The following is a 15,118-nucleotide window of genomic DNA, read 5'->3' as shown; positions in this document are numbered from 1 at the left end:
ATTTACATGTTTTAAAAAGTAGTAGCTACTAAGTACTGCTTTGTTTACCTGTATGTATGCTAATACTGCTACTTTGAATTCAAAATGTATATTAAAAATTAAATAAGTAATGGATAATATAAATACATTAGTTATGATTGGCTTAGATTTGTAAAATAAGGAATTTCTGTGTCAGCACAATGAAACATTTTGCACTCAATGTATATATAAAATGATATAACGATGACATTTACTAAAAAGTATTAACAAACTATTTCGATTGCTTTCATAATGCTTAACCGTCCACTGTTCTGTTGCTAAATAATAAAAATAATAATAACGAAAAATGTTGGTAAATAACTTGACATTTATTTTGAATTTAACAATTATATGATGAAGAAATTGGTACATTAAAAAAAATCCCTATAGAAAAAATGTTGCGACTGATATAAATTTGGTTCTACTACTTTGTCTTCTAAAATTGTTGCCACTACTACTAAAGTTATTACTTGTGACCCTGGTCTGTGAAAGGTTACAAATAAAACGTAATAGCTTAATTACTTACTACTAGTGTGTATGTTGTTAGTTTTTGCCGATACTAACGTAACTTCAACTACAAGTATAACTATTGGTTGTATTACAATTTTGAGGTTGTTATTTGTACTTTTGAACATAAAAGTAGTGGCCTGCTGATATTGTGCTACTACTGTTTTCTATCGCTAATGCTAATCTTGCTACTATTACAAACACTAATGCTTCAACTAGGATGAATACTTTTACTCTGACTAAAGGTGATAGTATGACTGGTAAAACTATAATAAACTTCAAACTGGTAGACATTTTATAATGCGGTTGTTGTTTCTTGCAGTACAACTATTATTAATGTTTACTGCTTATGCAGGTGTAGTAATAAAGCAGAGAAGCAGAATGAGTGCACGAATGCTCCTACCCAGGTGCAAAACAAATAGACTCAGGGACTCATTCATCCCTCGGGCTATTAAATTGTACAATTCCGAGTTCGGGGGCAGGAGTGCAGTGAGAGTATCTGGATGTTCTGTTCCATGTTAGTCTTTGTATCCTTTGTCTTTGTTGTTTTTCTTTGACCTATGTTCTTTATCTTTATCTTTAGACTCAGATTGTGTCATCTTGTTCGTCCTCTTATGTTCCTTTCTTATTTTATTTTTTATGTATTATTTTTTATTGTTTATGAAAAATTGCTGGCTACTGGAAAAAACAATTCAATATAGATCAATAAAGTTTTACCTTACCTTACCTTACCTTAATAATAATCGAATACTGCTGCCACTACGATCATTACTACTATGCTGCTAATTCAACTACTGTATGTACTATTAGTACTATTGGCTTGTAGGTTTATTGTTTATACAAAGAGTATATAAATGTACAACTTCTTCCACATCTAATACTGCTAATACTCCAATGAATACTACTATTACAGTGTCTTCAGCCTTTAGATGTCATTGTACAACATGTTACAGTTATTTTAAGTCCACAATGATATTTAAAATTCAAAGAAATAAATATTTATAAAATCATTTCTAGTCAGATATCAAAAATTAGGAGTTTGCTTCTTGTTTTATAATTAAAATACTGTACCTTTTATTTTGAAATAATTTTGTTTATTTTTATCGTTTTCCCGATTGAACCATTTCTAATTTATTGGATGAGTATCATTACTCTTAATTACTATTTTATTTATTAGGGTAATGAATTTATTCGTTGTTAAATCTGATTGAAACAAAAAAGATAATAATTTCATGTACTTTTCTCTAGCAACTTGTACACACTAATATATACCACTAGATGGCAGTAAAGACGTAGTCCGTGATTTTATTATTATTATTTTTATTTATTTTTTATAATGAAAGATATGATTATTTTACTTTAATTAAACGTTTAGTTCATGTTTCTTCATGGATTTGTTGGATTTCCTTTTGATGAATCACAAATGTACTTGTTTCTGTGTGTGTTTTATCATTCAATTATTTTTTTTTTGTACCTGGGCTTATTAAAACACAATTAAATATTTATTAATCTCCGGGCCTTTTTTTATTTAATCGTCTTTTTTATAAATTCACAGATTTTTAGTGTTCATTGCAATCTTTACTCTTCTACCTTTCAACTTGCAGAAAGCAATGACTTCCCTTTAACCAGAAACGCCCCCCCTGCTGCTTTTCCAGTGAAATTGCAGAGAATGCAGAGTTCCTAGGATAACCGAGGGGACCCGGTCTCTTTGGTGTGGTCTGGGTCTGCCCCAGGGCCTCCTCCCACGACACTGAGAGTAAAAAAGGATGAGCTGTGTTTTTCTTTTCTTTTTTCTTGGACAGGTTTATGAAAAAGAACATATGGACTGAGATGCTTTCTTGGGTGTTCCTTCGCCCTCAACCTGACTAGCTGGGCAACTAATAAAATGCATCGGCAACACAGCAAGATACTAAACTGTAACAGTCCAATGATTGACCCCTGTGACTCCATTTTTGAAGGTTGGTTGTTCCACTCTGCCCGGGTTTTAACCAACCTTCAAAAATGGAGTTCCACAGGGGTCAATCATTGGGCCGTTACAGTTTAGTATTGTGCTGAGTTGCTGATCCATTTTATCTATTTATTTATGTCTTCTTTTCGTCTTTTTTTTTCTTTCGACATTTCCCTGGCAGTTTGCAAACTGATTTTGCCAAACTAAGCAATCAATGCCGATCTCGAAAATATCTTACGATTATCGCTACCTTATCCGATACTTTTCCAACGGCCAATGTATTTTTCTTTACGGTGGAAGTGCAAAATAAATTTCAAAACTTTGATTACAAAATTATAATTAAATTGAAAAAAAAAGCGATTTCTTACAATTCTGAAATTGTCCTTTTTTTTCATTGTTTATAAATTTTGTTTCAGGAAATTGTCAATATGTTTCAGAAGTTTTTAATTAGTTTTGCACTTCTGGGGCCCCGTAGTTGTAAGCACTGGTCTATGACAAAAATGTATTTGGAAGACATAAATTGGACATTTTTCCGCATTTATTTATTTATTCAGTTATGTATTTAAATATTCATTTATATATTATTATTTCATTTATCGTCCCTCACGATTCCCAGGTTCTCTAACCTAAAATGTATCATAATTTTCATCATTATTATTATTTTTCATGGCTGAGGTTTTTAAATTCCGAGCCTCGTCCTCCAAGAACCAAAGACTCCCGCGAGAGGACGGATGACAGACGGAGACTCTGGGATCAATTTGCCTCAGATTAGATACAGTAATGCTTCTCTCCGCACATAAACAGTCTCATCTTCTGGGACTATTTCCTGAAATCTGCTCCTTCTCTCTCGCCCTGAGAACGTGTGACGACGTTTTCCGTCTTCACTTAATCCAATCAGAGAACAAATACACAGCGATGTGTTTTTCTGCACACGAAGCTGCGCCGTTTATGACTTGCACCGTTGTTTTGCTGTGATTAGAATTCTGGTTATTGGTTCTTTGCTTTGGGAAAGTGTTTAAAAAGAAGGAAAAAATAGCAATGCATGAATATATTTCACGTTTAATTCACAGGAATATGCATCATGTGTATTAAAAACTGCACTTTGTCGCCTCCACATGTGTATTAAAAACTGTGCTTTGTCGCCTCCACAAGATCGGCATTTCTGTAGTAGCTACTAGCATCAGGTTAGTAGCATTAAGCTAGTAGCTACTACAGAAATGCTGCACTTTGTCGCCTCCTAAAGCGCAGCATTTCTGTAGTAGCTACTAGCATCAAGCTAGTAGCATTAATCTATTAGTTTCTACAGAAATGCTGCACTTAGTCGCCATCTAAAGTGCAGCATTTCTGTAGTAGCTACTAGCATTAAGCTAGTAGCATTAAGCTAGTGGCAACTACAGAAATGTTTCACTCTGTCGCCTCATAAAGTGCAGCATTTCTGTAGTAGCTACTAGCATCACGCTAGTAGCAATAAGGTAGTAGCACCTATATAAATGTTTCACTGTCGCCTCCTTAAGTGCATCATTTTTGTAGTGGCTACTAGCATCAAGTTAGTAGCATTAAGCTAGTCGTTACTACAGATATGTTTCACTCTGTCTCCTCAGAAAGCGCAGCATTTCTGTAGTAGCTACTAGCATCAAGCTAGTAGCATTAAGCTAGTAGCACCTACATAAATGTTTCAATGTCGCCTCCTTAAGTGCAGCATTTCTGTAGTAGCTACTAGCATCAAGCTAGTAGCACTAAGCAAGTTATTACTACAGAAATGCTGCACTTTGTCGCCTTCTAAAGCTCAGCATTTTTGTAGTAGCTACGAGCATCAAGCTAGTAGCAGTAAGCAAGTGGCTACTAAAGAAATGTTTCACCCTGGCGCCTCCTAATGCGCAGCATTTCTGTAGTAGCTACTAGCATCAAGCTAGTAGCTTTAAGCTAGTAGCTACTACAGAAATGTTTCACTGTCACCTCCTAAAGTGCAGCATTTCTGTGGTAGCTACCAGCATCAAGATAGCAAATTGTAAAGAAATAAACATTTAATTCAGATCTTAAACTTTTGATCGTTGAGTAAATCTGCAAAAACAAAAGTGTTTATATTTTTGTTCAGTGTATTTTGTACTTTGAAAGTGAAACATTTTGACAAAAGCAAAAATATTTCTTTACAACTTTAATTAAAAAGTCACATTAATTACTATGGCAATGTCGTGGTGGTTTTAAAAACGTTATTGAGATATTTGCCGCGACACACCTTTGAGTTTCTACGGGTGTAGATTTCAAGGAAACGACTCAAGTTAATTTATAGCCAATAACTTCAGGCACTAATTTAAAAATTACCTTCTAGACTCACAGGAAGAATAAACAACACGTGTCAAAGTCATCCTGGAAGTATATATATTCTTTAGATCTTTAAATATTATTTCATGACAGTTCTTGCCAGTTTTCTTTTTCTTCAGGCTATTTAGCCCTTGTGTTGTCTCTGGGTCAAAGTGATCCGAAAGCCTGATAACAAATGTGTTTGCGGTATACCTTGTGTTGTCTCAGGGTCAGGGTGACCCAAAGGCGTGAAAACAAATGTGTTTGTGGTATCCCAAGTGTTGCCTCTGGGTCAAAGTGACCCGAAAGCCTGATAACAAATGTGTTTGTGGTATACCTTGTGTTGTCTCAGGGTCAAGGTGACCCAAAGGCGTGGAAAAAAATGTGTCTGTGGTATCCCTTGTGTTGTCTCTGGGTCAAAGTGACCCGAAGGCTCGAAAACAAATGTGTCTGTGGTATCCCTTTTGTTGTCTCTGGGTCAAGGTGACACGAAGACCTGAAAACAAATGTGTCTGTGGTATCCCTTGTGTTGTCTCTGGGTCAAAGTGACCCGAAGGCTCGAAAACAAATGTGTCTGTGGTATCCCTTTTGTTGTCTCTGGGTCAAGGTGACACGAAGACCTGAAAACAAATGTGTCTGTGGTATCCCTTGTGTTGTCTCTGGGTCAAAGTGACCCAAGGCTCGAAAACAAATGTGTCTGTGGTATCCCTTTTGTTGTCTCTGGGTCAAGGTGACACGAAGACCTGAAAACAAATGTGTCTGTGGTATCCCTTGTGTTGTCTCTGGGTCAAGGTGACCCGAAGGCCTGAAAAGAAATGTGTCTGTGGTATCCCTTGTGTTGTCTCTGGGTCAAGGTGACCCAAAGGCCTGAAAACAAATGTTTCTGTGGTATCCCTTGTGTTGTCTCTGGGTCAAGGTGACACGAAGACCTGAAAACAAATGTTTCTGTGGTATCCCTTGTGTTGTCTCTGGGTCAAAGTGATCCGAAAGCCTGATAACAAATGTGTTTGTGGTATCCCTTGTGTTTTCTCTGGGTCAAGGTGACCCAAAGGCACGTAAACAAATGTCATCCTGGAAATAAAATATTTTTACCAAGGCCACAGATTGATCCTGGAGGACAAACAATAGGGGTGTTTTATTTTTGTCCGTTTGTGACGGACAGTCAATAACCGGAGCTGACAGAGCGTCAGACAAAGTCACGGCGAGGACGTGAGAACACGAGCAGCCATTAATAACCACGACATCGGCGACGATTTCACCGCGAAGGGAGATGATTCAGGAGGCTTTGGGAAGAAGCAGGACGAGTCTGGAGGTTACAACGTGTTTTTAAAGGTTTTTTTCATGAGAAAAAGTATTTTTTTTCAAGTAAATTATTGAATGTTTGTATAAGGGATTTATCTAGTAAAAGGATCATGTTTGTAGTATTATTTCTGCACAGTTTCACGTGAGGTTTTTATAAAGTATGGTTCTGTCGTCCAGACAACGGTTCCAGGCGTCACGACCAGCACAGCAGTGTCACTGACGGCGCCCTCTGGTGTTCCATCAGCGGCCACAAGGTGAACACTCGCCCTTCACCTCCAGCACCTCCATGAATTCTCACGAAAGCACTCAACCTTATTTATTTTATTTTTGGGGGGAACATGTCGGGTCAGACGTCGAGCCATCTGGAGCAGGAACCTCCAGAAACATCCAGTCTCAGTGTCGCCCAGTTTAAGGTAAAACGTTTTGACGCCAGGTTTTAAATATTTTTCACAATATTTATGGTATTTATTTTACCTTGTTACTGTATTTGTTTTGTTTTTATTATAAAGTTCACTTTTTATGACTCAAAAATATTATTTTATGACAGTTCTTGACAGTTTTCTTTAGGCTATTTAGCCCTTGTGTGATCTCTGGGTCAAGGTGACCAAATGTCCCGAAAACAAATGTGTCTGTGGTATCCCTTGTGTTGTCTCTGGGTCAAGGTGACCCGAAGGCCCTGAAAACAAATGTTTTTGTGGTGTCCTTTGTGTTGTCTCTGGGTCAAGGTTACCCAAAGACCCAAAAAGAAATGTGTTTGAGGTGTCCCTTGTGTTGTCTCTGGGTCAAGGTGACCCGATGGCCCGAAAATAATGTGTTTGTTGTATCCCTTGTGTTGTCTCTGGGTCAATGTGACCAGAAGGCCTGAAAACATTTTTTTTTTGTGGTATCTCTTGTGTTGTCTCAGGGTCAAGGTGACCTGAAAGCCTGAAAGCAAATGTGCTTGTCTTATCCCTTGAGTTGTCTTTGGGTCAAGGTGACCCGAAGACCTGAAAACAAATGTGTTTTTGGTATCCTTGTGTTGTCTCTGGGTAAAGGTGACCCGAAGGCCCGAAAACCAATGTGTCTGTGGTATCCCTTGTATTGTCTATGGGTCAAGGTGACCCAAAGACCCGAAAATAAATGTTTTTTTGGTATCCCTTGTGTTGTCTCTGGGTTAAGGTGACCTGAAAACAAATGTGTTTGTGGTATCCCTTGTGTTGTGTTGGACAGTCCGTACGAAGGAAGTGGCTCTTTGATCCATCAGTGATCTGAAGCTGCAGCGACGAAACAAACCTGCAGATTTATGGACTCGTGCCTGAAGAGGCGTCTTAAGGACAAGCAGCACGATTCGGGGACGATTGTCTCGTCGCAGACAAACGACCAGCGCCGCGGTGATGTCGGTCGTGAATCTGCAGAGATGTGTATATATGTTTCTATTTAGGAGCTCCTGGACTCGCCAGCTGCCTGCGACGGTATCAGCACTTGAAATACAGATTCAATCTGAGAGCAGCGTCACGAATGCCTCCGGAGTGTGAGGTGAACGTTCACAGGAGGACGACCGCAGGGAAAAACCATCGCGTCTATAATCAAGATCGGATTTTCAGCGACAGCTGCAACAGCTTTGCCGTAATTCCCACAATTCATTTGAGAAGCAAATAAAGAGACTTGATATTGAAAGTGACAAATCATAAGAGGATTGTCTGAAGATACTTCATAGTTTCAATTACACTGGATGAGAGAAGAGAAAAATGAGGTTCCAGCCAATCACAGTGAGCGACAGTGGCGAGGAAAAGGTACCATTTAACAGGCAGAAACCTCATTTAGAACCAGACTCAGCGTGTCACACTGTATTGTAGCTACATGTTGGATCAAAAATTGAATACAATAAACAAAGAAATAAAATAAAACTTTCAGGAGAAAGTAAAACAATTGAAAGAACAAGGAAACAAATTATCACGAAAAAATAGAACAATAATTGACATGAAGAATCCCAGAAAAATCATCACGAAAAAGGAAAAATGTAAAGCAGGAAAAAGGAAAAGCAATAAACACCAAAACAGTACAATAATGCGCAGGAAAAAAATAAATAATAGTTGTTTCCAAGAAAAGCAAAAGGAACAGAAAAAAATTAATGAAAAAAAAGAAAAGCAACTTTCTTGAAAACAAGATAAACAATCATTAGCAGGAAAAACAGAAGATAAATATGCATGAAAAACCCCCCAAAATGACACACAAAAAAATTGTAATAAATCAGTATGAATAAAAAGACAATATAATGTATTTATTCATTTTTTTAATTCATGTTCTCCGTGACATTTTTTACAATCAAATTTGAGTTGCTCCCTTGTGATTTTTTTGTTCTTTATTTTTGCTATTTTGCTGAGTAGTTTGTGGAAAAACAGTCAAATAATAGGCAGTAAAAATAGAAAATAAATTAGCCTGAAAAACAGAAAAGGAACTAACTTGTAAACAAGAAAAATAATATATATCAGGAAAAACAGAAAATTATTGAGCAAAAAAAATGGCTAAAAAGTGTAATAAATGAATATGAACAAAAGGACAACAAATGATCACAAAAAAATGAAAAACTAAAACGACGAGTGAAGCTAACAAGCTTATTTTAGCTGTATTTTAGCAAAAATTAGCAGGAAAAATGCAAAAGAAAATAAAAACATAGAAAAAGCTGCACGAAAAAAGTAAATGAAATTGCATGAAAAAAATGAAATTCCTCTGACACTTCCATAGTTTATGATTATTAAAAAAAACCTTCACCTGTAATAAGTTGCTTTGCTGTCGTCAAAACCTGGAGATTGTTTCATGAGATTTTTAACGACTTTTTCTTCTTTTTCTCTACTTTGCATGCAGACGATAACTGATGAGCACAATCTCCTAAATCATAACAGACATTAGCAGACGATCGAGCGACGGATTCGTCAAAGGCAGGCGGCGGCGGAAAGATAACACTGACCAGACCGGACTGAATCCATCATTACGAGTTTTAATCACTTTTCTTTGTCTTACTTCGACCTTTTCATCAAGAGATTCATCGAAAACTTGAAAAACCGATTAAAGATTCACTGTTTATGGAGATAGATTTGAAAAAAAAGTTAACCAGGATTCATTTTGAGATGAATAAAGAGAGAATTAATGTTTAAAAAGTAAGTGTTTGGACCCGTTTACAGCGATGGTTCTCAGAGTTCTGGATCTAAACCGGATATAAGACAAAACATGCATTAAATAAAAGCAATATCCGATGAAGAAAAATGGAAATGAGTTCTCAAATAACAATTTCCGCTCCATGTGTTGACGTCAACTCTCGTCTCCAGAGGCTCGTGAATCTCACACCTGAGAGTCGCTTCTAACAACTCTTAGCTTTTATCGCCACAATAACGCTTCCTTAAAACCTGCTGCTGCCGCGACAGTCGTGGGGTCACGACACCCCCACACGGCTCCGCGGGGGGAGATAAAGCCAGAGAGAAGAAGGGATGTCACGGCGAGGACAACAACAAGAGACACCTCTCGTACTCAGTCCTGGTCGTGTCGTTACTTAGCATAGCATCGTTAGCTCCAGTTAAAGGACGACTTTCTTGACTGTTTCTTTATTTTTGATGGAAGACTTGAAAAGACTGAAAATAGACGACAATAAATATTTATTTATGTCACAAAAGATTTAGTTGAACTTGTTGATAAATAAAAGTTTAAATGTATTATTATTATTATTATTATTATTGGAGGCTTAATAAACCTCTAATTGAAAAAATGTTTTTTTAAGGTAGAAAAGTTAAGTTTTGGTTGTTTTTTTTTCACAATCCACTTGTGCTGAAGCTCAAACAACATTTTGCTTTTTGACTAATTTAGTTTTAAACTCTGGAGGGCCACATAAAAGGTGCCAAATTTGGCCCCCAAACCTGGTTTCACACATTTCTCAAAACATCAATAATTAGCACGAAAAAAACTGTATAATGATAAGCAAGAAAAACTGGAAAATAGCATGAAAAAAACAAAAAGAATTTTGACGAAAAACTGAAAGATACTTGGCAAGAAATAATGAAAATAATTAGCATTAAAAAAATAAAGACAGGTATACAAAAATAATGTGCATGGAAAACAGAATAGATAGCAAGAAAAGCTGGAAAATTGCATGAAAAACGAAAAGAATTCGGACGAAAAAATGAAGCATACTTCACAAAAAATAATGAAAAATAATTAGCATAAAAAAGACAGGAATATAAAAATAATTTGCATGGAAAATGGAATAGTTAGCAGGAAAAACTTGAAAATTGCATGAAAAACAAAAATTATTTGGAAGAAAAAATTAAATTATCATCAAAAAATCGGCAGGAAAAACAAAAGAAAAAAAGTAAGAATGTAAAACGACACAAAAAAAATCATGATAACAGAAACCAGGAGGAAAATATGCACAAAAACAAAAAAATATTTATCAAGTCAAACAGAAAAAAATGGGACTCGAAGAAAAAAAAATTAGTAAAAGTTATGATGAAAAAATCAGATAAAGAACCAAAAATAGAACCAAAAAAAGAATTGCACGAAAAAAAAAAAACAGAAAAGAATAGCAAGTACAACAAAAAAAAATACTAACATGAAAACAGATGCTTCAAAAGAAATCGTCTTAAGGGAGAACATTTTCTTTTTCTTTTTCCACTTTCTTTCTCTTTTAATGATCAACTCTTGTTTCGCTCTCGTCTCTCCTCCTCTCTTCCCCGGAAGAATCTTCCAGCTGCTGCTTCTTTCCTAAATAGCTTCACTTAATTACACGTGTCGAGCTTGATTAGTGAAAACAAGCGTGATCGTCATGATTATGACCACCTGACTACGGCTTGGAAAAAATATAAAGTGACGGATCAATTAAACTGAAGAAAACTTGAAAACACTTTGTTCAGTATTCATGGTGTTATTGTTATCAAAAAAATGTTTCTGAGAGTTGATACATTTGTTTCAAATGATTATGGTCAGATAAGGAATCTGTTTTCATGCTGTAACTTAAACAAAGAATATAAATCAGATCTGGTTTTACTTGTACAAGTAAGAACAACACAGAGTTTACATGTGTCTGGATCCTTTCTGAAGCACAGAGCTGTTAGTTCGCTGTTATAGCTTCGTCCCAGTTTAATAAGTCATTATTTATCTTATTCAAAATAAGATATTGTCCTCAAGGTCGACGTTAGCTCGCTCCTTCAGAGATCGTACTTGAGACGAAGACATATTTACTCCTGCGTTACTTTCCCACACAAGCATTGATGAAAAGATTTGATAAACATACTTTAACTCAGGCTCTTCCCAATTATCATTTTTACTTTACTTTATTCCAACTGTATTTATAATTAGTGAGTGTTTTTTTTTGTTTGTTTTAGCACTTCATTTCAACCGTTTTCATTTTTTTGTGTATTTCTTGTTCATTTTTTCTTTTTTGCATATTTTTTGTCCAACAAAAAAAAGTAAATAAATGTTAGTTTATTATGTATGTCAATTTTAGTTAAATTTGATTGAATATTTACACTTGATAATTATATTAATATTAACAATTTATACTTTCAATCTTTTCTCTTTTCTGTTTCTTACTTTTGTCTCATCATCATTTAATATATGAATATTTAAAATTTAACTGTAGTATTTAATATGTTTTATGACTATTTTCCCCTTTTTTAATTAGTTTATTTTCGTGCAAGAGTATTTATTGCCCCTTAAAATAAAATAAAATATGTATTGAATAGTTTTTTTCCCCTCAATATATTAACTTATTGGAAAAAATATGGTTTATAATTTATATTAATAATATATTTTCTAATGCAATAACATAACAATATGTATATTTTTTTTCTCTTCTGTTTTTCTGCCTTTTTTCCTCAATGTTATTATTGTTTTCTCTTCTTTCTTTTTAGCTGGACATCACAGTGACGCTCCACGGGTTCAGGGAAAAGAAAAGTTATTCCCTCTCTCTAATGAAAAGCTTTAAAGCAGACAAACTCTCTTCAAAGACCTAAAAGCAAAGTAGAAAAAAAGCAAATTTAACTCGACTAACAGCGACTCTGTGCTTCGGAACAATAATGCAGGCGGAAAAACATCGGAGTAATAATCTTTATTGACCTCAGCGGACGAATCTACGTCCACGACCGAGCGTCCATTAATGAAGACATCACTTCTGCACAAGAACCGCCACGGAATCCTTGACTGTCCAGATGCGACGGATTGTTTCATCAAATCTGCTTTTAGAGAAGAAAACAAATGTTTCTGTGATTTCAAGTTCAGGTAAGGTAAGGTAAGGTAAGGTAAGGACGAGAGGAACTTGGGAACAATTTGTTTTTTTTTATTAGAAGCTTTTTCATCAGTTACACATTATCACACAAAACAAACGATACAATCACCACAAAAATGAATTATTTCAGCCCTTTAATCTCCGCCACAGGCATGTTATTACAATGTGTGACCCTGGGTAGCTGGGATACCGACATCACATCAAGGTATATAATTAAAAACACGATTTAAGATTTGATTTAAGGGTCAACACAGTGAGTCAGTGTGTAAAAAGGCACGTAGACAGAAAGTTGAACACATATTTTCGTGGTAGAATCGGATCAATATCATTAAAGAGATTTAAAACTTCGTCGGAAACTGATTCTGATTCCCAGGATTGAGGAGGAGATTCTTGGAAGGAAAACAGGTTCATTTTCTGGCTCATTAACTTTCTTATTGAAAGGATGATGGAGGGAGAGTTGAAGCACAAACATGTTATATCACTGGAACTTTGGTTCACACACACAAACACACACACACACACAAACACACACACACAAACACACACACACGCACACACAAAATGGTCATTTCAGTCAAATTTGTCAATTTATTGACACCTGGAAACATCTTGAAAGAAGAAACTTGTTATTTTATAACAAAAAAAAAGGAACCTACTTACGATGGAGTATAAAGATGCAACCGAAACATTTGTAATGAATAGATCTCGTGATTTTGACTTTTTGACTTTTACCATCATGAAAAAAAATCAAGACTATCATGTTTAAATTTTTTTTTTTTTTAAATCTGACATTTTAAATCCCATTTATATAAAATATATAAAAAGGATTGTATATTGTTCATAGTTATCTGATTTATTTTTAATTTAGCATAACTTTGTCATTTTTTAATTTTGAAATCTGTATCTGTATGATGTAGATGATAAATTTAGTTTAAAACAATACATGTATTTTTATTCATTTATAATGAATTAATAAATTAACGTATAATCAAAATATTGATTTTTGAAAGAATTTCGTTCATTTTCTATATAAAAAGTCACTCAATTTAAATGAATACCTGATTAAAAAATATATATTTTTAATATATATATTTTTTTGAAGTGAAAAAAATCAAGTAATTATTTCACCATTTTCAAGCCTATTTAATGTAAAATAAAATCATATCAATCACCAAATAAATTATGTTTGTATTGAATTAAAAAAAAAAATCGATTGATTTAAAATAAATTGTATTAAAAACCATGAGCAAAAAATGTCATATTTTGATTCATATAAATCTATGAATTTAAATATAAAACTCGTTTGATTAATTCAGATATTATATTAATGTATTTCTTAACTTAAGAAAATGGAAAAAGACACAAATTCACAGGAAAAGTCAGAATATATTTTTCTTCCCCCAAAACTTTTTTAATTCTTCTTTTTTCAAATAAATCTATCGTCGTCAATCTTAGACGTAAAAAACGACTAGAGAACTGTGCTGATGGTGTCGAAGTCCTTGCTGATCTGGGAGCTGCTGGGGAGGCTCTTCAGGTACTCCAGGTGTCTCCTCGCGTCCTCCTGATTGTGCCGCACGTAGTAGATGACGTAGGCGATGACCATGGCGAACCAGCCGAACATGGTCACGAACATCGCCACGTCCGTCGTCTTGTGGTGGAAGTTGCAGAAGTTGATCCCGGAGTCCAGCACCTGGATGACGGGCTTGCCCGCGAACTCCTCCTGCACGGCCGTGTGGCAGAAGACCTGGTTGACGGTCTCCGGGTCCAGCTGGAGCTCCCGCAGGACCTCCTGCAGGGAACACTCGCAGTGCCACGGGTTGTTGGAGAGGCTGATCCTGGCGCCGAGGCGAGCGAACGCCTCCTTGGGGACGCCGTGGATGTGGTTGTCCGCCAGGTTGAGGAACGCCAGGCTGTCCGAGACGCCCTTGAAGGCCCCGGCGTCCACCGTCTCGATCACGTTGTGGGACAGGTCCAGCTCCTGGAGGTAGTTCAACTCCTTGAACGCTTGGTTGGGGATGTGGGTGATGCGGTTGAAGGCCAGCAGCAGGACCACCGTGTCCCGGGGAAGGTCTTCCGGAATCTGCTCAAGGTTGCGAGATGTGCACTGGACCACCGAGAGTCCGTTCTTCTCCAGGCAGTGACATCCAGCGGGGCAGCCGGTCACCGGGACCACCAGGAATCCGAAGAGCCACAGCAGCAAACATCTACTCATAACACGCCCGAACGACTCTGGAGTCATGTCGAGTCAAATGTCTCATAATTCCATCAGAGTCCAACATCTGATGGATCCAGATCTCAGACCAGACCCCTGAAGGGTCTCAGAGCACCTGAGGGGTAAATCCTGAACATTGTTCCAGATGCCTGACACTGATGTTCACGTGAAGACCTGAAATAAACAAATCATTATTTAACCGTAACATTATGACTAGAGGAAACTGGTCTGTGTTTTTGGCTATTGCTAAATTCCCACATTATGCTAACATAACTATAATGCTAAACTTAATGAAGATTACAGCTAAAATGCTAACGATGCTTAGATATGATCAATATGTCAACGTTTTTATAGTATCACTGTATTTAAAGAGTTTGTCGTGATAGGAAATAATAGTCGTTTGTGTTGAGTGTTGGGTTTTACTTCGATTAGCCGTCAGGAAAAACACTATTCTTTTCTTTTAAGACCATCTTGAATTCATTCTTGTCTGTGTTTGTCCTTCTTGTCTCTCGCATAATCAACAACTTACGACAGAGTATAAAGATGCAACCGAAACAGTTCTTGCTTCAGAGTGAAA

At 36.2% G+C, this 15,118-nt stretch overlaps 1 protein-coding gene across 1 annotated transcript; it reads right to left on the bottom strand.

The window, feature by feature from the left end:
- Positions 1-13,773: 13,773 nt before the first annotated feature.
- lrrc3 (leucine rich repeat containing 3) lies at positions 13,774-14,682 on the bottom strand. Its single transcript, XM_087804176.1, has one exon. It carries the CDS (start codon positions 14,566-14,568, stop codon positions 13,798-13,800), a length of 771 nt encoding a protein of 256 aa, XP_087660302.1. The 5' UTR covers positions 14,569-14,682; the 3' UTR covers positions 13,774-13,797.
- Between the last annotated feature and the right edge of the window lie 436 nt (positions 14,683-15,118).

The sequence above is a fragment of the Callionymus lyra genome, chromosome 12, assembly GCF_982586985.1.
Source record: "Callionymus lyra chromosome 12, fCalLyr1.hap1.1, whole genome shotgun sequence".
Lineage (NCBI taxonomy): Eukaryota > Metazoa > Chordata > Actinopteri > Syngnathiformes > Callionymidae > Callionymus > Callionymus lyra.
This window is presented reverse-complemented; position numbering and strand designations above follow the sequence as displayed.